This window comes from Pyrgilauda ruficollis, unplaced genomic scaffold (genome assembly GCF_017590135.1).
Source record: "Pyrgilauda ruficollis isolate IOZ18807 unplaced genomic scaffold, ASM1759013v1 scaffold23, whole genome shotgun sequence".
NCBI lineage: Eukaryota > Metazoa > Chordata > Aves > Passeriformes > Passeridae > Pyrgilauda > Pyrgilauda ruficollis.
This window is the reverse complement of record NW_024522539.1, coordinates 5,204,430-5,228,982: the sequence shown is the minus strand read 5'-3', so window position 1 is coordinate 5,228,982 and position 24,553 is coordinate 5,204,430. Positions and strand designations below refer to the sequence as shown.

General features: G+C 47.6%; 1 protein-coding gene across 1 annotated transcript in view; it reads left to right on the top strand.

Moving 5' to 3' along the window:
* CHD2 (chromodomain helicase DNA binding protein 2) overlaps positions 1–19,425 on the top strand; it is a 51,252-nt gene extending 31,827 nt beyond the window's left edge. Inside the window, exons 16-38 of the mRNA XM_041468910.1 lie at positions 604–794; positions 1,792–1,980; positions 2,475–2,637; positions 3,010–3,162; positions 3,628–3,699; positions 4,773–4,922; positions 5,527–5,675; positions 6,215–6,311; positions 7,040–7,132; positions 7,615–7,788; positions 8,698–8,873; positions 10,312–10,353; positions 11,320–11,459; positions 12,187–12,325; positions 12,464–12,614; positions 13,909–14,031; positions 14,340–14,468; positions 15,216–15,356; positions 16,457–16,591; positions 17,676–17,854; positions 18,293–18,321; positions 18,646–18,895; positions 19,092–19,425. Of these exons, the coding sequence (XP_041324844.1) occupies positions 604–794; positions 1,792–1,980; positions 2,475–2,637; positions 3,010–3,162; positions 3,628–3,699; positions 4,773–4,922; positions 5,527–5,675; positions 6,215–6,311; positions 7,040–7,132; positions 7,615–7,788; positions 8,698–8,873; positions 10,312–10,353; positions 11,320–11,459; positions 12,187–12,325; positions 12,464–12,614; positions 13,909–14,031; positions 14,340–14,468; positions 15,216–15,356; positions 16,457–16,591; positions 17,676–17,854; positions 18,293–18,321; positions 18,646–18,895; positions 19,092–19,425 (3,399 nt within the window). The remainder of the gene's footprint in view (positions 1–603; positions 795–1,791; positions 1,981–2,474; positions 2,638–3,009; positions 3,163–3,627; positions 3,700–4,772; positions 4,923–5,526; positions 5,676–6,214; positions 6,312–7,039; positions 7,133–7,614; positions 7,789–8,697; positions 8,874–10,311; positions 10,354–11,319; positions 11,460–12,186; positions 12,326–12,463; positions 12,615–13,908; positions 14,032–14,339; positions 14,469–15,215; positions 15,357–16,456; positions 16,592–17,675; positions 17,855–18,292; positions 18,322–18,645; positions 18,896–19,091) is intronic.
* Positions 19,426–24,553: the final 5,128 nt, after the last annotated feature.

The window sequence follows — 24,553 nt, the reverse complement described above, 5'->3', positions numbered from 1 at the left end:
AAAACATTAGACTGAACCACAGTGTTAACAGTATTTACATGTTTACATCTACAAAAAATCTTACAAGTCTCCTTAGGAAATATTCATCAGCCCTGTCAGTGTATCACTGAGTCCTAGCAGAAAACTAACAGCTTAAAAAAAAAAAAAAGAAAAAATAATTTAAATCAAAACTCTTGGATTACCTGAAATTTTTAGCTTTGTTCATCTGCTCTCCTGTTCTTGCTCCAGTGGGACTAGTGCTACCCAGGGCCCCAAGGGCATGGAGAAAGGGGGGAATAAAGAGCTGGGGAAGGACTCTGCTTTCTGGGTAAAGCAAAGGAGGACTAGGGTAGGTGTACTTGCTGCAGGGCTATTGAGATACAGCAGGAGTGTTGTTCAGCATGGCTGACTTTCACCTTTTCCTTTCTGGGAAGGCACCCTGGTCCCCAAATTTTGTTAGCAAGGAAATCCTGTGAGGATGCAGCCACAGGGCTGGGTCAGGACACCCTGGGCAGCGCACACTGCAGGGCTTCCTGCCTTGGGGGGACACACATGTGCAAGGTGCTGGGGCCTGTCTGACCAGCATCTCCTTGGTGCCTGTGTTTTTTCCTTCTCTGCCTCCAGACTGTTTTGGGAAGCATTAACTGGGCCTTTCTGGGCGTGGACGAAGCCCATCGGTTGAAAAACGACGACTCCTTGCTGTACAAAACCTTGATTGATTTCAAGTCCAACCACAGGCTGCTGATCACTGGCACCCCACTTCAAAACTCACTCAAGGAGCTCTGGTCCCTGCTGCACTTCATCATGCCAGAGAAGTGAGTCTTCTTTCAGGCCTTCCAAGAAATGTCTCTGTTCCATTCTTGTCTGTTAAACAGGCTCAAGGGAGTGCAGAATGGCAGAAATCCCTGAAATAAACTCAGTGGTGTGACAGCAATGATAGGAGAACAGACATTACTGGGGAGAATCAAAGGTTAAATAACTAACACAAGGAGTATTTCTGGCAGCAAACTGAATGGGGAAACCTGATACATGCCTTTCAAATCTGTCTGCTGTCTTCCAGACATCTCTAAAAAGATAAATTTGTTTTAAGCAATCATTTCTGCCATTTCTGAGGTTTCCAGTACACTGTGGTTCAGGCACCTCTGCCAGCCATTTCGTGGCAGCTCTGGGGGTGCTGTCTGGCTGATTGTGTGTCCACAGTGTAACAAATGTTTTGTTTCCTTTAAAATAAAATGAGCTATGGGCATCTCTAAAGCTAAGGCAGGCATGCCCCAAAAGCTCACTGAAATTGTGTTTGACTGCAAGAAGAGCTGTCCCCCAAATTCTTTTTGTTGGATCACATAAACAGTGAAGGAGAGGCTTGAAGTTTCCCAAGTGGAGGAGAGCAGATCTCCACATTTCAAAGGAGCTGTCAGAGGAAGCAACAATCCCAAAAGAGCCTTCAGAGCAGGGTAAAACAGTCCAGTTGTCAAAGCCGTGCCTGGGGGAGGCACCGTGGAAAGTTCAGAAACTGCTGCCAGGTAAATGCCAACAGAGTGAAATAGTGGGAAACTTGGGATTTTGGGTCCTGGGAGTCAGTGTGGAGCTCAAATATAAGATGTGAGGAAGGTATCTAAGCCCAGAGATCTTCTAGCTTTGCCACCAATCTGTTCAATTAACCAGAGCAGAGTGAATCTGTCATCTTGCACTGTTTCCATTAAACTGCTGTTCTCCTCTCTTGTGGTGCAGCAGGAGTGTATCCAACAGATGCTGTTTGGTGCCATAAGACAAGAGGTATTCTGACACCTCCCTTCTCCTCCTTTCTGTTGCCAGGTTTGAGTTCTGGGAGGATTTTGAGGAGGATCATGGGAAAGGTAGAGAGAACGGCTACCAGAGCCTTCACAAAGTCCTGGAGCCGTTTCTGCTGCGCAGAGTGAAGAAGGATGTGGAGAAATCTTTGCCAGCCAAAGTGGAGCAGATCCTCCGGGTGGAAATGTCTGCTCTGCAGAAGCAGTACTACAAGTGAGTCACTGAAGGAGTTACTGGGAGTGCCAGTGGAAATGGGCACATCTTTCTGTGGGCCTTGGCAATGTGTTCCAGTGCTCTGTGCATACTGTGGCCTTCAGTGTGCAATGAGACACCATCACCTGTAGTACTGGGAGCTTCCCAGCAGGAATATGGGGATAGGGGAGTTGATTTCTTTCCTTCTGGAAGATGTTTCTGTAGAGTGGTGCAGTTCAGCTGGCCAGTTTTGCAAGACAGAGGTTATGTCTTCCCTGGGGGAGTGACAATATGCACAAAGTTGGGATGCTGTTCAATATTAAACAGTGATAATATCAATAGGAAAGTCAGATCAGGGTTTTTGGAAAGGAAAAAGCATCCTGTAAGAGAAGTGAGGAGAGATGGAGGCAGGGAAGTAGACTGATGCCTGAATGAGGTGTTCCTGAAGGTTTTGTTCCTCCAAGGCTCTGCTCTGCACTGAGTAATGATCTGAACTTTAATTTTCCTGCCTTCAGGTGGATTTTGACAAGAAACTACAAAGCTCTTTCAAAGGGAACAAGGGGAAGCACATCTGGTTTCCTGAATATTGTGATGGAATTGAAAAAGTGCTGCAACCATTGCTACCTTATCAAACCTCCCGAGGAAAATGAGAGAGAGAATGGCCTTGAGACCCTGCAGGTGAGTGGTGTCCTTGGTCACCACCTTTTTTCCTTAAATTTCATTCTTTTGTCCTCCCAACAAAATAATATCTGGTGAAGCTTTATAATCTGTAGCTTCTTCCTCAAAAATAGTTCTCACAGCTAAGCCATTTGAACCCCCAGCCCTCCACTTCTACTGTAGGCAACATTTTATGGCCTTCTAGAGCAGGAGTTGTGGGCAGTGTAGGATCTGTCTTGTGTGATTCATTGTGTGTGTGGGCTCTGCTGTGTAAATCCAGATGATTAGATTAGAGATGTACAACAGATGAATGACCCTGAAAAGAGCAGGTCTGTGCAGGGCTCTGTGTGATGCACATAAGGGTAAGATTGGAAATGATGGTTATTTCTTCAGTCTTTGATCAGGAGCAGTGGAAAGCTGATTCTCTTGGACAAGCTGCTGACCAGGCTGCGGGAGAGAGGCAACAGAGTGCTGATCTTCTCCCAGATGGTGAGGATGCTGGACATCTTGGCAGAGTACCTGACTATCAAACACTACCCTTTTCAGGTGAGAAACATCAGCATGGAAAACAGTGGGATCCCCTTGAAGGTGTGGGAAAAAAATGGAGGGAGCTCGAGCAGTGGGAGTCACTGAGTTCCCCAGAGGCTGGTGGCTGGGATTGCAGGCGGCACTTACTGGAAGGAACTGGGATGTCCCTTCATTGCAGTGTGGCCGAATCTCTGCAAAACTCCTGTGGCAGGCCCCTGGTTTGGGCTGTGTCACCCGAGGACAGCGAGCACAGAGAGCCTGTAACGGGAGCTGCGGTGTCACCCGCTGTGTGCCTGCTCCTGAGCATCCCCCAGCCCTTGTGACACAGCTGAGGCAGCGCGGTTATTTTTAATTGGCGGCTATTTTTAACAATTAAACGCTGCAGGCAGCACAGGGGGCTGTAGGGCTGGCAGCACTCGGGTGCAGCAGTGCCTCAGGGCTCCTTTACCTTCTTTCTTTTATCACTGTGGTTGGTTTTTGCAGCGCTTGGACGGCTCGATCAAGGGGGAGATCCGAAAGCAGGCGCTGGATCACTTCAACGCCGACGGCTCCGAGGTACCGCAGTCCTGGGCAGAGGGTTTGTGGCTGAGCCACAGGTTGTGACTGACACCAGGGGGTTAGTTAGGTCAGTTCTTCTCACAAGACCCCAGGTACTTTTAAAGACATGGATATGGCATGCTTTGCAGCCAGCCATATTGCTTATTTGGAATCTCTCACATCCAAGGAACGGGGCGGCAAGTCACAATTCCAGAAAGTTCTGAAGAGGCTGGGAAGAGCCAAATTTTAGCAGTTCTCTCCTTTTTGGTCTGGAGAATGAGATGGTTGCTGAGTGATTCCAGTCTGAAGCTGGTTTTGAATATGAAATGACAGAGGCAAAAGAAGGATTTTAAGTGTTGGCAGGCAGTGGAGTCTGGTGCTGGAGGTGAAAGTCTCCAGTGTAATAGGAGAGGGCATCTGAAACCTCTCATCTGGGCTTGCTGACTCACAGTGACTGGTGCAAGACACTTGTTTTTGTGTCAGTCAGCCCAGCTGTGAGAAATACCTTTCCTCACTCCAGGAGCCTGGGCTGGAGCAGGATTCTTGGCTCACACAGGGATTGTGAGAGATCATGGTTGTAGGAAAATTAATGAAAGGAAGTGTGAGGGGGGAAGAAACAAGAATGCCAGTAGAACCTGCCCTTTTCCCTGTCCTGAGGGACACCTATGGGGGCTCAGGCATCTTGGGTTCTAAGATGGTACAGTCTGTTCATTGCTGATCTCACTCCTAACAGGATTCAGGCAGCAAAAAGCAGATGTTTGCCTGCTGCCTTTGTAGGAGTCTGATGAGCAATGTGGTCTGACCTTCAGAAGTAACTACAAGGTGCCCTTGCCTTGAGCTGCTTGTGTTGCTCTCCCATATTGATTCATCCCTTCAACTGGGCCAGCACTGCCTCACCCTGGGTCTGGGCTTAAAGCCTGGTGCTGCTCAGCCTGCATGAACAGGGGACATGCGAAGGAAATCCTTTTTCTGCATTAAGAACCATGAGTGCAACAGAGCCTTCCCTTTTACAGCTTTTGAGTCACCACTGCTATATTATGCCCACATTTAACCGGTTAACTCATGGATGCTTTTTATTTTTTCCTTCCCAGGACTTCTGTTTCTTGTTGTCAACAAGAGCTGGAGGGTTGGGAATTAATTTGGCCTCTGCTGATACTGTTGTTATCTTTGACTCGGACTGGAACCCCCAAAATGATCTTCAGGCTCAGGCCCGAGCTCATCGGATTGGACAGAAGAAGCAGGTCAGCAGAGCTGCCTGGGTTGTTTTCACTGTGCCTTCAGTGTGTGCACCTAAACATCTTCTCACCTCACCAAAGCTTCTGAAAACACGGGCTTTTGGTCCCAGTCCTTGCTCCAGAGAGTGCTGCCTGAGGGAATCTCGTTTAAAAAGTAGGAGACAAAAAGCAGCCCAGATTTGCCAGGTGCCAAGTCTTCCTGTTGGTTTTGAGCATACCCAGAACCCAACCCATGGCATTGCACTTCTCAGCCTAATTCTAGTGGACTCTGTTCTTTCTTGTCCTGAACAAGTAAACAAAGTAGAACATCCACCTTTACTAGGGGTTATTAGATATGTGAAAAGCTAGTTTGGTGCTGGTTTGAATTTAGAGTGATTGTTTCAGAAGATTTTTGCTCTGTGCTTAGGCACACTACAGGATCTGTGTTAACCATCCTGATTTTAACTGGATCTCCTGAGGTACAGAGAGAATGTGATTGTTTTTCTTCTGAAAAAGCACATCTATACATGAAGAGACAATGTCAGCAGCCCAGTGAAAACAGCTGAGGGATGCATTGCTGTACCAGCAGAGCCTGTCCAGTAAATAGCTGTGGTCTCTTTTTGCCTCTCAGGTGAATATTTACCGCCTGGTCACCAAGGGGACAGTGGAGGAGGAGATCATTGAGAGAGCCAAGAAGAAAATGGTGCTGGATCATTTGGTTATCCAGCGTATGGACACCACTGGCCGGACTGTTCTGGACAACAACTCTGGGAGATCCAAGTACGTGGCTGTGTCAGGAGGCAGAAATGTCTGGAGCACGTGGCATAACCAGCTTCCCCTGCTGGCATTTCCCAGTATTTATTTGATAGGGTACAGGGCAGAAGGCTAATAAATCATGGCAGCTTCCACTGATTTGGCTTCTGCTGCCATTAATTTGGATACATAAGATAAAGATGATCAGAAATTTAAAATTAGTTTTTGCTTAGCCATTAATTTGGATACATCAGAAATTTAAAATTAGTTTTTGCTTCTGTCTCTCACCCAGAGATCATCCTGGTCTGAGGGGAACCTGGCTGTGCAATGGCTGCATTTTAGCAGTGACCTCAGTTTCTCTTCATTTCCCCCAGTAGATGGAGGTGGTTCCCATTGCAGTCTTTGTGTGTGCTGGAGCAGGAAAGAGAATAATAACAAAGCTTTTTATAGTGCTGGGTAGAAAACTTACTCCTCGCTTCAATTAGGAAAAACTTTGGTATGGTTTTGTGCTGTAGCAGTTCTGACTGAACAGCTCAAAGCACCTTTTCCTTCTTTTCTTCTTGCAGCTCAAATCCCTTCAATAAAGAGGAGCTGACAGCTATTTTGAAGTTTGGAGCTGAAGATCTTTTCAAGGAGCTTGAAGGGGAAGAGTCAGAGCCTCAGGTAGTTTGAAATTGAAATCACACAGCAGTTTGTAGTGCTCTCCAGGTCTGCAGGAAGGACTGTGTGTGGTTGCTCCTGCTTTGTTCTTGCCCTGTACATGAGAGCAAGTTGGTGAATAGGACGTGTTGGAGTCTGGAGAAGCTGGAAGCAGAGTCTGGGATTGGGGGATCAGGGGTTGAGGAGAGCCTTGTTGTTAGGGATTAAATATTAATGGTCACCCAGGGAGTCCCTTGCCTTCTGAGGGTTATTAGCTAATGATAGCACAGCCTGCTGAAGGCTCCTCTCCCTGCCTCTTCTGAGCACTTGCCCAGCACCCTTTTTTGGTGGTTCTGAGCGAGGCAGGAGTCAGCACAGTGCAATAAACAGGTTGCTCTCTTCTGCCTCAGTGCAACATTGCTTGACAGTTTAGCATTGAGTGTTTTGACCAATTCTCTTAATGGCCCAAGCAGCAGAGTTTCTCCCCAGGGAAACAGTCTACAGTTCATACATCTCTGCCTGGAAATTTTCCCCACTGTTCAGCCTTCGTGGTCCTTTCCTTCTGTTCTGTCACCTTATTTGTACTTCGTTGTACCACTTGAGATAGTTCATCCCTGCCCTCTGGGATGACACCCTGCAGATATTTGCACTTTATTTAGCTCATATCAGCACACGAGCCTGTTCTCAAAGCCTCTTACTTCCTGCTGTGCCTGGCACCCTCTGCTTTATCCCTCCTTCTCCCTGACTGGCAGGAGATGGACATCGATGAGATTCTGCGTCTGGCTGAAACCCGGGAGAATGAGGTGTCCACCAGTGCCACCGACGAGCTGCTCTCACAGTTCAAGGTATGGACCCCAGGCTCTGCACTGGGGTGTGGCAGTGTGGCTCCCCACACCACGCCATGGAGGTGAGGTCAGTAACAGGCAGGAGCACCTCGCAGAGATCTCAGAGTCACAGAATGGTTTGGGTTGGAAGGGAGCTTAGAGATCATCCAGTTCCAACACCCCTGAGGTAGGTATTCATTTAATATCAGGAAAGTGGTTTTGAAGGCTGTGAATAAAATGCAGAATTTACCAAATTTGGAAACAAACCCAATAATTTACAAATACTCAGCAGTACTTCTTAAACTGCACGTACTTCCTCAAAAGCTGTTAGTCCAAAGACGAGGCAAGGAGCCAGGAATGTAGTGGCATAGGGATCAATTATGGAGTAGTTATGGAAGTGTTGGCAGAATTCCTGTGGAGAAGAAGTTGAGGCTTAGCAGACAGCTCTGGGGTGCTTCTGCCAGGGGAGGGAATTGCTAAAACTTCTCCTTTGCTTGTAAAAGGTTGCCAACTTTGCAACCATGGAGGAGGAAGAGACAGAGCTGGATGAGCGGTCCCAGAAGGATTGGGATGATATCATTCCAGAAGAGCAGAGGAAAAAGGTGGAGGAGGAAGAAAGGCAGAAAGAATTGGAGGAAATCTACATGCTGCCTCGAATCCGGAGCTCAACGAAAAAGGTACAGCCCATCTTGAGGGGATGAGAGGCTGGAGGAGAGAGCTGCCAGAGACAATGCTCAGGGCCTCCTTGCCATCTAAGCATCTCTCCCTCCTCCAGAGTTGGTTGGGAATATAGCACAGAGGTAGCACAGTGACCTCTTGTTGGAACTGTGCATTGGAGCAATGGTTTGGGATGCAGCCTGAGGGCCCAGACTGGACTTGGTGCGACTCATCTCACATTAGCAGACAAAATCAAAAGAATCTGTAGTGACCACAAAGCAAAGTACCCAATTGTATTGGATTTTGCTGCAGATTTTGCCATTTTTTGGCTGTCTCTTTTCCTTGGGTTCTCTAGCTCCCTGGGTGGCTCTTGCCTAAATCTGGATCCTGAGGAGCAAAAGAGATGGTGTCTTCCCAAGTTCTTCTTTATATAATGGGATCTACCCCAATCCAAAAGAAAGCTGACTGTGAGAGGATGCTCTGCTGGGGTGTGGGACTTTAAGGGGTTAGAACTGTTATATGGGGTGAGCTCTGGGGAAAAACATTGATGTGAAAAACACAGAGAAGGATCATTCATATTGGATGAATCCACATTGGTTTCTGAGGTGTCCTGGTTTTCAAAATAGTCCAAGGGACTGTGGCACAAACCCATGGAAATCAATATTTTAACATCTCTTAGTAGATCAAAATGCAGTTGTGAAACTGGTGGCTGTAAAAGGAGGATGACCACCACAGCCTCAGCCAGCTGGGAACTGCAGAGGGTGTGCAGCCTCTCTGGGCTGGTCACATGGGCTCCTGCACCTTCAGGCATGGATGCTCAGGTGGTTTACAGTCCATTAGATAGTGCCAGTGCAGGAGGGACAGAAAAGGTTGTTAGCTGGTTAGATGAGCAGTTGTTAACTGTCCTGCTGTTTCTCTGCTACCTGCAGGCTCAGACAAATGACAGCGAATCTGATGCAGAGACCAAGAGAAGGCTGCAGAGATCGTCTGGGTCAGAAAGCGAGACCGACGATACCGACGACGAGAAGAGACCCAAGCGCAGGGGACGCCCTCGGAGTGTTAGAAAAGACACTGTGGAAGGGTTTACTGATGCTGAAATCAGGAGGTCAGTGCTGGGCACAAGAGACAGTTCAGAAGACAAATATAGAAATCCCATGCAGGTGAAGAAAATCCCAGATTAATCCAGGATGTGTTCACCCGTAAGCACGTCAGTTGTTAGGCAGAGCTGGTTCACTGGCACCTTTATATAATTCAGCTTGATCCCAGCTGATGACCTTAACATTCAGGTCAGTGCAGAATGGACTGGATTGTCTTTAGTTAGGACACAGTGACTGGTACCTTCCTAAAATTAATCCCTGCTGTAACTGCCCTTTGTGGGCCAAGTGGATGGAGCTAATGCTGTATAACATGTGAGGTCTTAGGTGCCATGAGCTGCAGATCTGGAGAAGCCAAGGGCTCTGGCCTTGCTGACACTTTTCTGGCAGTCATCCTGCTGATTTAAGCTCTCAGTGAAAGGCAGGCTCTGGCAAAATGACCTCATGAGAAGCACTGGTCCTGTCGATCCGAGTGTGTCAGTCTCTGATGTCAGCTGGAGACTGAATTTCAGAGCATTGTTTTCTTCTCCTATCTTCTAATTCTTGAGTCTTTCCCAGAGATCTTTGTCTTACAGCTCTACCCAGATGTTCAGCCAAAGATGGAAGAGAGGGAGTTGTGAGTTTTCCTTAACTCTCTATCTCTGAGCTGGTGTATTTTTAAGCAGGAGATAACAGAGTTTTTGGGCTGTGATAGCTGCCCCATAACCATCTTAAAACCCTGGAGCAGGAAGGACATGTTACAATATGCAATACAACAGCCATTTAGGTTATTGTGATGTAGGAGAAAGGAGCTGAAAGAATACAAAATGAAAATAAGAAGGCAGAACATTAATTAATTTTAAAAATAACCTGTAGTTGTAGCCATTGTGTCTACTCCCAGCTCAAGGCAATGTTTGATTGCAGCAACTCTTGCTCTAAAGATGTGTTAGCCACAGCAGGGATTTTCACAATAAAAATAAGACATGAAAATAAATAGCAAACCTCATCTGCAAACCTCTGGGATGGATTGAACCACATTTGGCTCTTCTGTGATGGGTTGCTACATTTACAGCCCAAGCTTTAAAATTACTAATGACATTGATTTAATGCCTCTTTTCTTCCTGGAAAAATGAAGTTAATAATTACCAACATGGTGTGAGCCAATGCTTTCTTCAATTTTTTTTTTTTTTGCCCTACAGTTACCACTCTCCTTTTTTTTTTACCCCTCATCTGTCAAACACTCAACATTCATAATAATGTTGTGTTCTTCTTCAGCCAAGGTCACAAAACTCTTTGTGGGGGCTAATGGATGAGGCTTCCCAGTTCTGAAGGATGCTGAGCTGATCAGTGGGGAATGCAAGGGTGATAATGTGACAGGCTGTAATTAATATATTCAAGGACATTTGTGATATTGGACCTACTTTTTATGGCAGCTAGTTTAGTTTTTTAAATTTTTTTTTTTCTCCTTAGGTTTATCAAGGCTTACAAGAAGTTTGGATTGCCTCTTGAACGGTGAGTCCCAGCCTGGCCCTGCTCCAGAGGGGAATCATGGAGGCACATTGTACTTTGAGCACAGCCAGGCACACATTGCTCTGGGTGTTTGACACAGCCTGCACAGACAGCACAAGCCTTGCTGCCCTGCCATCAGACCCCAAGCACTGCTGGACACTCCCTGGTGTCTCTGTTGATGGGCACTGATGAGTGCTGGCCAAAAACCAGCTGGAGCAGTCGTGGTGCCAGGCTGTGACACAGCAGGGTCCTGCTGGCACAGTCCTGCCCTTGGGGCATTCCCACTCTGCCCAGAAAGGAGAGGGAGCAGCTGTCAGAAAAACAAATGCTACCCAAAATACTTGCCAAGCTTCTCTGTACACGTTAGCCTCAGGACTGAATTTGGAGCATCTTTCCATGCTCTGTCCCTCCCGAAGGGAAACAAAGAGAGGCACCATCCTTAAATATGGATCTGCAGGGCCCTGGCCCTGTGCTGGCTCAGGAAAGGTCTCAGGGCTGGGTCAGAGTTCCCTGAATGTGTTATAGGAGAAATTTAGTGCTTTTTCAGCTGGTTCTACTCTCCTGGTATGAAACACAAGGCTTTCATGTGAGTCTTGATGTTCCTGACTTCAGGCAGGCAAAAGAGACAGCAGATGGCAGCTTTGGACCATCAAATGGAGTTAGTGGGGAACTGGAAAAGCCTGAGGGAATACTGGACAGTCACAGAGGGTCCCTGTTGTCCCCAAGATACACAGTTCTCACCTTTGCTTTGGTACTAAAAAATCCAGAGGATTGGATCTGTTTCTCTACATCTGCACTGCAGCTGTTAGACCAAAAAAAGACAAAGACTGGGTTATTTCCTGCATGAACTCAACTCATGCATGTTTTATACATTCACATTTGTACAGCATTGAGCTGTGAAACAATTGAATAGGAAGTGATTGAGAGAAGAACTGCTGTATCACACACAAAACTCTCCCTGTTCCCCAGGTTGGAGTGCATTGCCCGGGATGCTGAGCTGGTGGACAAGTCTGTGGCTGACCTGAAGCGTTTAGGGGAGCTCATCCACAACAGCTGTGTGTCAGCAATGCAGGAATATGAGGAGCAGCTGAAGGAAAATCCAGCAGAAGGTAGGCAAGGGGGTTGTGTGCTGCTGTTAGGGTGGTTTTGGGAGTGTTCCATGGAGCTTGTGAGGAAACCATTCCTGTGCCAGACAGGGAGGCCACACTGTGACTTAGAAGCAATGAACAAGAACACATTCAAACAACCCCATCTCTGCCAGGCACCTCTCACCCACAGAAAGGAGCCCCTGAGCTTTCTGCTCAGATTGGACAGTGCCACTTGGGTCTGTTGGCTTCTGCTGGACATGAGTTTTTGTGGGGAGAGGCTGAAGTGACCAGCTCATTGAATGCTGGGCCACAAAGCGAAGCAGATCTTATTTTAACTGCTCCTGGGACTGGAAATCAAACTGGTGCTGTGTACTCTATGGTAAAGCTGGGTCCACAGTTAGCAATTCCCAGAGCTGGAATCACCACCCACTCTCTGGCTGTTCTTTGCTGTTTGTTTGGACATACAGAGTCAGGGATGGATTTCCTGCTGGGTCTCTGCCTGTTGCAGCTGACCAAGACTGCAGAATCAACAGCTCCAGTGTATTTAGAAGTATTTTTAAGAAAATGGTACTGGGAGGTGTTCAAATTGCAGATCTAAGTGAGTTAGTGGAAGAAAATTTGTATTTTCAGCATTATGTTTAAATAAGAGGTTGCAGGCAAGGTCTTGATCACTGTCTGTGAAGCCATTTTACAGAGACACTTCCTTCTGTAAGAGTTCTCTTAATTGCTGTGTTTTATTACTGAGCAGGGAAAGGACCTGGAAAGAGACGAGGTCCTACCATCAAGATTTCTGGTGTCCAAGTCAATGTGAAATCCATCATCCAGCACGAAGAGGAGTTTGAAATGCTGCACAAATCCATTCCCTCGGACCCAGAGGAAAGGAAGAAGTGAGTTTGGCTAAGTAGGCAATGCAGAAAGAGGCTCAGGGAATTTGGATTTTGTAGTGGAAAGAGAATAGCCTGGATGTGTGGATTTGCTTTATCCTCCACAGCATTAAAAGTAGCTCGTGTTTGAAATGCCTTTAGGTACCGCCTGACGTGCCGCGTCAAAGCTGCTCATTTTGATGTAGACTGGGGAGTGGAGGAGGATTCTCGCTTGTTAGTGGGAATTTACGAGCATGGTTATGGAAACTGGGAGCTAATTAAAACAGATCCGGAGTTGAAGTTGTCTGATAAGGTAGGTGGCTTTGCTTGCTGCTTCCATTGGGTCCATTGCAGTGCTCATAGCAAACACACCTCATTTACTCCAGAAACAGATGTTTATGTTGGTAACTACTCCAAAAACCGTGATCAATAATAATGAGGAAAACAGTGGCCTTCATGGAATGTTGCATGCTCGATGGAAAGCAGAGTTGTGTCATTTGGTGGGCAGTACCAGGTGAACCACACTGAATTGATGCAGGCAGAAAATGGCAGTGCTGACATGTGTGGTTCTGTGCACAGGATGGAAGAGGCTGTGACTTGATGTTTTCTTGAGCATCTCACAAGAAGCTGAGTGTGAATTTCTCAGTGGAAATAATTTTTCACAGATTTGACATTGCTTATGTCAAGGCTGTTCCGTGTTAGCTTTGAGGGTATGGTTACACGACTGGGAATGGCAGCACAGCCAGCTGGAAAGCCTCCATCTAGTTCCTCTCTTCCTCAGTCATCCCCACAAGAACAGTTTACAGGCACCATGTTGAAATGATCTGGGTTAAAAATAATCCACCATTCCTTGTGTCAGTGTGGTGGAAAGAGTGTGGAAACTGCAGCACGGGGCTGAGGAGCACTGGGAGTCTCCACACCAGCTTTGCTGCCAGCGTGCAGCATTCCCCTGACATCCCTGCTGGTGCTTTTAGCAAAGATCAGGCTCTGCCTGAGAGCCCTCCATGTGTGGAGCTCAGAAAGGCGTTTTGCAATGGAAACAGCTGCCTGAAACGCGCCACCCATTTTCCAGTGAAGTATGAAGCAAACCTAGCTGGCAAGCTGAGCTATTTCCTCCACAAAGTGTCACCTTTCAGCCTTGTTTTCCACTCAAAATTGTGCATCTGTGCCCTGCTGTAGCAATGTCTCAGGTTACCAGAGTGACTGGGCTGCTGTGACCAAGCTGTCACAAACAAATCTGAGGTGTCACGGCAAGTGGACTCAGTTTTGCAACTCAAGGTCCCAAATATAGCTTGTAAAGGACTTTTTTCTTCAAGAGAATTTAGCTAGCTTGCAAGGCTTAGCAAGCCTTGGGATCCTTTATCTTCTGCAGTATTCCAAGGGGAGGGATGCTTGCTTGCTAGGAGCTTTGCCTTTGGACAGACAGGGACAGTCTGAGAGGGGGAAGGAAGGATTGAGCCTTCTTGTTCCCCCAGAAGGTGCAGCATCTGCTGCCCTTTGCTGGGCCTGGAAGGGCTGCTGCTAATGTGAAAATCTTTTGTCAAGCTTTGTGCCTATGGGTGTATATATATATATATATTTTATTTTTTTTTTCTGCTTTATCAAAGATTCTACCAGTTGAGACAGATAAGAAACCTCAGGGAAAACAGCTCCAGACCCGAGTTGATTATCTGCTGAAACTGTTGAAAAAAGATCTGGACAAGAAAGAAAACATGAAAGATGGGGAAGAGGTGAGATGTGGCTGCTTGATTCTGAGGGTTTCAGGGAGAGTGGTTGGCTGATATTCCCAGGTCACCAGACATCATTTCTATGAAGGAATATGAACTTATTTTCTGATTGAATTGTGATATTTCTCTTTTAAATGATAATTAATAAGGGGCAGGTTATTACTGCTGTTACTGAAGGAATTGGGCTCATCAGTTTTCCTGCCAGCCTGCAGGATCTGCAGCTGTTTGCACAATGCTCAGGAGATGGGAAATGTCCCCAGGAAATAGCTGTAGCTATTTGCTTTCCCTGACTTGTTCTATATTTTTACCAGGGCAAGCTAAAGAAGAGGAAACCACGAGTGAAGAAAGAGAACAAGGCTCCCAAAGTCAAAGATGAGCATGGGAATGAACTCTCCTCTCCTCGGCACTCAGACAACCAGTCAGAAGAAGGTGAAGTCAAGGTGAGTCAGCCTTGGTGAACAGTGGCTTTTCCAGGTTTCCTTGAGCTGTGCTGTTACTGCCCAACCTCACCTTGGGAAGCATTCCCAGCAAAGCCCCCAGGAGTCAGAGGCACTAAGAGTGAATTCCCACAGGACTGGCAAACTCACAAAACCACCCATACAGCTATTGGTGTGAAAGAAGGACCTTTCCCACCTATTCTTTTAGCTCAGTGCTTTAAGGGATTTGGGGCATCCCAGAATGGCCACAAACATCCACACATTGACTCAGGGGAAAGGTTGTCTCAGGACAAAGCCTGTTGCCCTTATAAAGGAGAGAAAGAAGAATTGTTTCCCTCTCCTTTTGGGCATGTCAGCCCGTGGTGAAGCTGGAGTTTACCAAGGTCATGCTGTTGCTTAGAAAATGTTCAGTCTTTGAGTGGTTTGGCTTGTAGTCTGAGGTTTTTTGTTCGTGTGCTGATCAGTATCTACCTCAGGGGCTGATCGTTCTGGAGTGCAGCTGGCACAGGAGAGCAGGGCTGCTCTGCAGCTTGCCAGCTTGTCACAGAGTGGGGCTGGTCTGGTTTTCATACCCTTTTGTCACCTTTGGGGGGATGGCAGCTGCTTGAGCAAGGCTCGATGTCTGCTTAAAGAGGTGTGAGGGTAAATCTGGATGGACCTCAAAAGTTGCCTGCGTTTTAAGGATGTTTTATGGAAGAAAATGTACATGAGGTGAGGGACTCCAACTTTGTGCTGTGACTGATGTTCTAGGAGGATGGCTTGGACAAGAGCCCAGTGAAAAAGAAACAGAAGAAGAAAGAGAACAAAGAGAACAAGGAAAAACAGACATCCTCTAAGAAAGAAAAGGAAAGCGATAAAGAGAAAAAGAAGACAAAAGACAAGAAAGAGAAGGTATGTGATACTTTCAGGAGCAGCATGATAGGGAAGTCCCTGAGCAGGACATCTGTGAGACTTAGGATTCATTAAAGGCCCTGTGAGATGAGGGGGTATCCCTTTTTCAGCCCTTCTGAATTGCCATAAAAAGTAGAAAAGGCGATATGTCCTAAAGCTTTGTGGAATGCGACCAAAATGGAAGAGATTTTGTCAGGCTGCCTTTAAAGTACAGCTGTCCCTGTGGCATGGATATGGCCACAGAGCTGATGCTAAGGAAAGAGCCTGGAGCACTCAGATCAAAGTTCTGTCCAGCTGTGATTTATCACAGGGTTGGCAGGTCCTTGTCTGTATTGCCCTTTAATTTAAACTCACCCAAATGACCCAAGTGTCCACACCATCAAGACTGTAAGTTGTCATTGTCACTGTTCAGGACTCAACAGAATGAGTGTTTCAACATCACTGGTATGCTGGAGGCTCAAATGTCTCTTGAATTTTGGGTACAGCTGCCCTGAGGCTGGGTGCAAATTGGAAGGGGGGTAAAAGCTTCCATAATAATGACCTGAAGTACCTGTCCAAGAAACAGGTATGTACTACATGCCCAGTGTCTTTTGACACTGAGGTCATAAGTGCAAAAAAGAAGTTTTGTTGCCTATGTAGGGGAAAGTTTGCTTTCCAGTGATTTTTGGTGTGACTTTCATTGCAAGGAAGTCATATAGGTAAAAATGTACATGAACAGGCCATGATTTGAGAACTAGTGGTATCACAAAAAGTTGTAGATCCTTGTAGACATGAGACTACCCTGAGTCCTTTGTGAGGGAGAGATACTCTTTATTTTAACCTCTCTTCCAAGTCTTCAACATTGGTTTCTCCCCATGAGTGTGAATATCATATTCGTGTCCAAACTGTTGGCTCTGACTTCTCCCTGCTCCCTCATGGATGACATAAAGCTAAACAGAGCCATTGCAGCTCAACAGTTGGAGATTTTGGGAGGAAAGTTGTAGGAACAGTGCCCAGGTTTAGCAACTGCCAGTAACAATAGTGTGGAGGTTGTTAGCTGGGTCACTGGGGATCCTCCATTCTGGCTCATTGCGTGATGTGTGTAATTTGTCCTTGTAAAGCCTAAAGGTGGTGAGGCCAAATCTGGAAGTAAAGGGAAGAGATCACAGGGTCCTGTCCACATCACTGCAGGGAGCGAGCCAATTCCCATTGGAGAAGACGAGGATGATGATCTGGACCAAGAAACATTCAGCATAGTGAGTATTTTCCTTGGGAAATGGGAGGGCAGTGCCGAGAGCCTGGCGAGGCAGCCAAGGTTTGCTCAGATGTCATCCAAGGATGTGTTTTAGGTGTTGGGGTGTGAACCCCCTCCTTATGCCCCACAGGGGTTTCCTCTGGCTGATCTGAGAGGAGGGCAGGACAGCCCTGGACAAGAGCTGCCCACCAGTGCTGCCAGCTGGTAGCCTGTCAGCAGAGCATGCACAGGGGCTCTCTGCTTCAGCTGGTGACTTCCCCTGCTCAGCTGGCAGCCCTGGGTTACAGAACACCCTGCAGCCTTATATTCCCTCTCTTGTAGAAGCCAAGGAGCCAGTGAAGCTCTTTCAGGCAAGGAAATGTAGGAGAGTTTTGAGGGTGACCTTGACGGAGGTGCAGAGCTGTGTAAATGCTCTCACAGCAAACATGCCCACAGGGCTCATTGTAAAAATTGCCTTTTAGTAAAAGTTGTCATGGCAGATTCTCCTTGGCTGGAATACCACTTCTTAAAATCAGTTCTCTCAATGCAAATCTCTGTATTTGTCATAGGTCCTGTGGGGTTGTCTTTAACTTTCCTTCTCTGGTGTACAAAAGATCCCGGCAGGCAGTCAAAAAACCTGTCTGATTTCCTATCTGTGCACAGTGTTGATGTGCCCAGGCCGAAAAACACGGTGCTTTCATTTCATGTCTGCTAGTTTTGGTAAAAGCAAGCATTAAAGTGACCAAAGATGGGATTGCACAGAATTGAACTGAGCAGTCTTTCAGCTGGGGTGGCTGGTTCAGTGTGTGGAGGCTTGGATACACTGCCCTGCCTGCCCTGGGATCCGTGCAGGGGCAAACTATGTGTGGTTCCTGCCTGCAAAGCAAATTGTTCCCTCCTAAAAGGCAGGGGCGGTGGAGGTGGGGAGACTCTTGTCTTTTACTGATTATTGTCTGCAGCTTGTCTAACAATTTCCTATTTTATAGCTGATTTCTCCTTGCCTAATGGCCAGATAAAGCTAAACGAGCTTCTTTTCGATTAACGGGGCAATGATGTAGAGCCTTCTGCCAAATTAATCACTTTCAACTCTCTGTTGCTCTTTCAAGTGCAAGGAAAGGATGAGACCAGTCAAAAAAGCACTGAAGCAACTTGATAAGCCTGATAAGGGACTGACAGTTCAAGAACAGCTGGAGCACACACGCAACTGCCTGCTGAAAATCGGTGATCGCATCTCTGAGTGCCTTAAAGCCTACACTGACCAGGATCACATCAAGCTGTGGAGAAGGTGAGGGATCATTTTGTTTTCCTTAGCTGGTCTAGGATATTTTGAAATGGTAGTCAGAAGCTCCTGGCTTTTTTGTGGATGGATGTGCCATTTGCCTCCTACTTAACCCGTGAAATCTTGTGGTTTCTGGTCCACTCAGCCTACAGAATCACAGAATAATGGAATGGTTTGGGTTGACAAAGAAATAGTGGTAAAGAAATTCTATTACTGCATGGGCGATCCCTGAGGAAGGGGAGAGAATGACGAGGAGGATTCTAGTTTATCTGAAGGCTAATTAATTACTTTATTATACTATATTATATACATTTCACCTAAACTGAATCTGTTAAGTATTTACTCTGCACACAACTGCACAGTACTTTGCATTCATTTTGTGATTGTTTCATGACTGTCAGTAGACAGTCCTGACACACACACACACATTCTTGGCCGCGATAGGCCAAGGGAACAAAACATCTTCACTTTGGGTAAATAAATTTTATATTGTATTCTACTTTGGCACAACACAGGTACAGCAAACGAGACAAGAATTGTGTTTTCTTTCTCTGAAAGAAAACATTCAGAGAAAATGTTCAGAGATTGTGAATCTCAGAAATATTCTTGGGAAGAATTGTGCCTTGCTTTTCTCTGTGAAGAGAAATGTGGCAACAAAATTCAAAGAATAAAATTGGGCCAACATAGTTTAGGGAGGAGAAAGCTAAAGGTATGTCAATAGGTATTATTTCTTGGAGAATTCAGGGAAACAGATGGGCTTAAACCAAAGCACTAAAGAGACTCTTTGCTCGTGGCAGACCGAGGAGACTGGCAGAGGGATCGAAAGTTCAACTACGGCGGCAACAGCAACCAGATGTGGGGCGGGGAGCGGCACCACCAGTACGAGCAGCACTGGTACAAGGACCACCACTACGGGGAGCGGCGCTCGCGGGGGGATCCCCACCGCAGCTCCGGGAACTACAGACCAAACAACCTGTCCCGCAAGAGGCCCTACGAGCAGTACAACAGCGACCGAGACCACAGGGGCCACCGCGACTACTACGACAGGTGAGCGATGGCCTGCCGCGGTTTGGAGCGACAGGGGTCTGCTGAGGAAGGCAGGAGCCTCCCCTGAAATGGAAAATGTAAATAATAACCACTCCACTGATAGGAATAGAATACACACACCCATTTCCCACCTAAGACATTGCCCTCGCCTCAGCGGGCTTGGGGAGCTGATCTCCATCCATTTTTCTCTCCACAGGCACCACCACGATTCCAAACGTCGACGGTCCGACGACTTCAGGCCTCAGAACTACCACCAGCAGGATTTCCGGCGGATGTCTGACCACAGGCCACCCATGGGCTACCATGGCCAAGGACCTTCGGACCACTACCGGTCCTTCCACACAGACAAACTGGGGGATTACAAACAGCCCCTCCCTCCATCCCACCCTGCCGTGTCGGACCCTCGCTCGCCCCCCTCTCAGAAATCCCCCCACGATTCCAAGTCACCTCTTGATCACAGGTCACCTCTGGATAGGTCATTGGAACAGAAAAACAATCCAGATTATAACTGGAACATTCGGAAAGCGTAAGGCGACTGAGAGGGCGAAGTGCGCGTCTGGAACCCTGGGGTTGGTGCGACGGTGGCTGCTTTCTCCAGGCCAGCAACGAGAAACTCTGAACATGCTGCTATCATCTGGCTGGGTCAAGGAGGATTTTGGGGGAGTGGGTGGAGGAAGATTTTCCCTAGTTCTTGATTCTGGTTTAGATTCCCATTTCCTTTCCCCTTTTTTACCATTGAACTGTTCTGTCATGGAACCAGCCTTGCTGCCTCGTTTGTTGTTTTGATTTTGTTTTCCTCAGTCCAATGGACCCAAGGGAGTTTTCCCCAGCCGGTGTTTCCTCAGAAGGAGAAGGCAGATTGATGCTGCTTAGGATGGTGCAGAAGGCTGTGTGCCTGCTCTGACTTGATGTTACGTGACAGATGCTGCTTTGGGGTTGGGGATAAACTGGTTGGGCTGGGATTTGTGTGTCACCAGCATGGGGCAATGGGAGGATATGTTCAAGGAGGGACAGGAAAGTCCCTCAGCAGCCAAACTTGGTTGAAAGAGGGACTTGATGTCCCTGCAGAATGACTCCAAAGGAGCTGGAGCCATGCTGGTGACAATGCATCACTTTTCTGGCCATGTTATCATTTTCATGTCTTTATCCATTTCAAGAAACTGGCTCTGCTTTGATTGCTGTTGTGTCCCCTGCAACAGAAGAGGTGGGGGGATCTTCCTCCCATCTCCAGAGCTGGAACTGGCAAATCTTGACTCTGGGGGTAAGTGGGAGCTGGGAAAAAAAGGGCCAACATCCTTAGCAAAGGCTGAGTTCACTTCTAACCACCAGGAAAGAAATTGGGGTGAGAACAGTATTTCCCAGTGTACAGGGCTCAGGAATTCATAACAAAACTCTTCTCGTCTGGCTTGGGTGGTCCAGGAACTAACAGATGGTAGCTAGGAGGTGCAAGATCAAAAGATGGCTCTGGGGATACTGGAACTCCTAATCTTCCTGCCACTAAAGAATCTGGTCTTCGGGCAAATCACTTCTCTCTTTGCTTCACAAAGCAGTGATCACAAACCTTTACTGTAACTGAAGGATAGGGGATGGTAGAACGAAGTGAAGTAGGAATCCAGTGGAGTGATCACTGTTCAGGGAATGGTCACCTTCCTGCCACCTTTCCAGCAGTCAGCAGTGACTCTGAATTGCTAAAAGTACCTGCACTTAGAGACCTTTGGTTTGTCTAAATTGGAAATGAACCTGAGGACTTAGCACCTCAGTGAGCAGGGACAGAATGAGGAATTCAGGACTGATCTGTAAAGATCCTTGGAGCAAATGTCTTAAAGCCCAGCATGGCAGAGGGAAAAGAGGAATGTGCAGCCCAGCTCAGTGGACTTCAGGGCAAACACTCCAAGTATTCAAACCACAGTATTTGATGCAAACCAGTGTCCAGCCTGGACACTTGGCGTGGTGAGAGGGGTTGGTTGTGCACATCCTGCTGGCCAGAAGCACCTTGGGTGATTATTTTTCAGGTTGGAGCTCCCTGGAGACCACAAAGGCTGCCCCGAGCGTGGTGTCTGGGGCTGCATCACCACCCTGAGCTCAGTATTAAAGACCGGGCAGTTCCAGCCTCCTGTTTGGCAGGGCACAGAAGCTGGGCCTCTTATTAAGATGCCAGTATTTGACTCTAATAAGCTGTGATGTCCCTTCCCCATAAGACTGAGGGCAGATGGGTGTTCAGGGCTGGCTTCCTGACTCCAGCCAGTGCCTTGGAAGGCACGTGCAAACTGACACTAATATTCCTCCATGCAGTATATCCCTGGAAATCTGCTGCCATCACTCCTCCCCATCCCGCTGCTCTAAGGGGACACACGGGAAGTGTTTTGTTCCCCTTTTGCTTTTACGTTGCAAGATTTCCACCGAATTCAGGGCAGTTTTGTTTCCTGTGGGGCACTTGCTGCCCTGATCAAGTGTTAAACTCGTGTTTACCTGTGCAGGGTGAGGTGAAGGCAAGTCTTCCACAGTCCCCCTCGGAGGGGTGGGAGGTGTGGAGAGAGCACGTTTCCGTGGTGTTTCCCACTAAGCTGTGATTGCAGGCTGTGGTATTCAACAAAGAGGTCCTTTCTTTTCAGAGGTATTAGCTTTTAATGTGAAAATGGAGACAGCCTCAGAAGGGCAAAGAGAATTGCTGTTTTTGTCACGGTGCTGTCACGGTGGGAAGTTTGTGCCATACTCGTGTAGCAAAGGCAATACTGGCAACCAGTGTGAGGGCTGGTGCAGGAAAACTTTGGATCCCAGCAGGAGGCATTTTCTCTGTCGAGGTGTGGGGGTTTCTGCTTATCCCAGGTTCCAGGCACGAGGTTGGTTGGGATTTCCTTCTTGTGCAACAGCAAAGGCTTTACCCATATCCACTGGAGAGCTGTCCCCATTGTCACTTTAGCCTGACGTTGAAGTCACATCACGTCCACTCATGATGGGTGAGTCTTTGCTGGGTTTGGCTTTAGTGAAGCTGGAGAAGGAGATTTGGGAGAAAGTCTTCCCTGAGCACACACACACACACACACACACACACTTCTGCATTTTATGTCCCCTCAGCATAGGGACCACAACCCAACACAGTCACGGGGACGTGAGTGGGATCAGAGGGGACACATCCACAGCCATAAACTTCCACAAAACTGTGGTGTTTGTGTCAGCACTGGTACAGCTCTTCCTTCCTAACCAGCTGTGGGATTCCCTCCAGACTCTTGGCAGAAAAAAGCAGTAACTTGCTGGGGTTCAATTAAAAAAAAAAAAAAAAATTCAGCCTGACCTCTTTGGAAATGGTAAAGTTGTGAGTTCACATGGTGGAAATCCTGCAGACCAAAACTTGCTGTGGGGACAGGTGATGTGGTCCCAACCAAAATGGACACAGAACTGAGTGCTGAAGTCCTTGTGTGAATGGTTTGTGATCCACACAAAAATATTTTTCTGCTTTCACCCGTTTCCTCCCCACCTCTGCCTCCCCTCTGGGGAGAGAAGGACTCTTACTGTAAATTTACGGACTTTTAAACCTGTTGACTAAAAACAGTAATTAATATTAATTTATATTTGTGAAAGAAATGCCACTGTCCTAGTGATTTCTGATGTAAATATGTTGTTTATATAGTATGTATGAAATTTTCCTACATTGTAAAACTGCTGTACTTTTGATTCTTGTATATTAAAAAGTGTTACTGAGATTTTCAGAAGGGCCCCAGTGTGGTGTCTCTGGGGGTCCCGTGGCAGGTCTGGGGGCTGGTTTGGGATGACAGGGCCCTTTCCTGCCAGCCACAGGCAAGCCACCATGGATATTTTCACTGTGCAGGAATAACTATGTTCTGATGGCTGTTTTTACATAGTTTCACAGTCTGTGGGGATAGAGACTTGGAAGCTTCTTCAGATAGGAATTTCCACCTGATCAGAAGGAGCTGTACATTCTCTAACCCAGATCCACCAGGATTTCAGTGGGATGATACTGATGATTATGTGTTTATGAGGATGTGTAAATTTCTTTTTTACCTTTTCTGGGGAGAATTCCCCTTTGTCTAGGAGAAGTATTGCTCCTGCTGCATTGGTGAGTTCTCCTCTCTGTCCCCAGCCCCTCCTGGGCAGGATGTGCCTCTCCCAGGTGGGATGTGATGGCATCCAGTGGCTGCTTTGGTTTGGTCTTTACCCTCCACTGCTCACACAGGGGCCCACACAGAGCAGGGATTGGAGCCATTCCTCCCAAGTTATAAAAGCTCATTGTAAAAAGCACTTTTCACACCTGTAGCCACTGGGTCCAGCCCTTCCCAGTCTCTGCTGCTGAGCCAACTTTCAGCCAAGAGTGAAATTTCACAGCTGAGTTATATGCTCCTGAAAAATGGATTTCCTAATGGAAAGAGTGACTGGCTGTCAGCCATGGGGCTCAGCTGCAGGGAGGCACAGGGGCTGCAGGAGCTGGGCTGGCTGTTACGTGCCTGGGTGAATCTACCTGAGGCCAGTGACTTTTAAATGTTTTTGATTTAAGCAGGCAGGTAAGGATGTGAGCACTCTGATGCCAGGTGTCTCCCCCAGCCCTGCCTTGCACCCACCCCAGTGAGGGGACAGGGCTGTGCTTTACACTGGGGCAGACCCTCTAGAGGGAGCCGGTTCCCAGCAAAAAGCCCGTTTTTGGTGAAAAACATCACTCTGCAGTGGTGGCTGCTCCCGGACAGCTGGTCCTGGCTCACCCCAAACACTCAGAGCCCAAGACAGTGCCAAAGGCCAGGGGATGGGCAGGCAGAGCAGAAGTGGGGCTGGAAACCCACCCCAGGCCCCAGGTGGTGGCACTTGAGCTGCTGCCCATCAGAGTGATGGGATGGGACCCTGGATCCCCCAGGGGCTGCCCCCTCACCAGCCCTGAACATGGTCTGGAGAGCAGTTTGAACCTCTCCAGAGGTTTGAACCTCTCCCAGGTGCCACGAGGCCACCACTGCCACCACCACTGTCCCTTCACAGCCTGTGCCCTCCCCACTCACCTCCTGGGGATGCTCTGCTGCCTTGTGCCTTGTGGTTAATGGGGATGAGGCATCCCTGTGCCTCGGGGGTCACATCAGCACTTTGTCCCACTGGAACATGCAGGGGCTCCCTGCTCACTGTCCCAGGCTGGACAGCAGGGGACCATTGGTGACCTCCTGGCAGAACAGTCAGTGAGGGAGACCCCCAGCCCCTGCACTCTGGGCACTTGGCAGATGAATTTTCAGATTTAGCCATTTCTCTCATGCAAGGAATGGCAGAGGAAGTGGATTTGGCTCTTCCCAAACGCTGCCAGTTCTCTGGGCTTTGAAGGAGGGGAAGGCCAGAAGTCAATCACATCTCTGGGGCTGGGCATCGCTGCACGGATCCACCCAAATCATGTGTTTTGAGCTGGTGTGGGTGTCCCACCTGCCCTCAGCATCTCCCTGTCTCCAGCCGCTGTGACAATGAGTCCCTTCAGATTTCAAAAACTGAAAATTTAACAGGAAAAAAATGCAATTTTCTTTTTCCTCATTAGAGGGCAGCAACAAACCCAGCTGGAACAGGAGAGCTGCCCAACAAAGGGAGGAATACCATTACTGGGATGTACATCCCAGTCTGCTGTGGTGAGCAGGGGAAGGGTGGTGGTACCCACTTGAAGTCTATTGCTGCACATCTCCC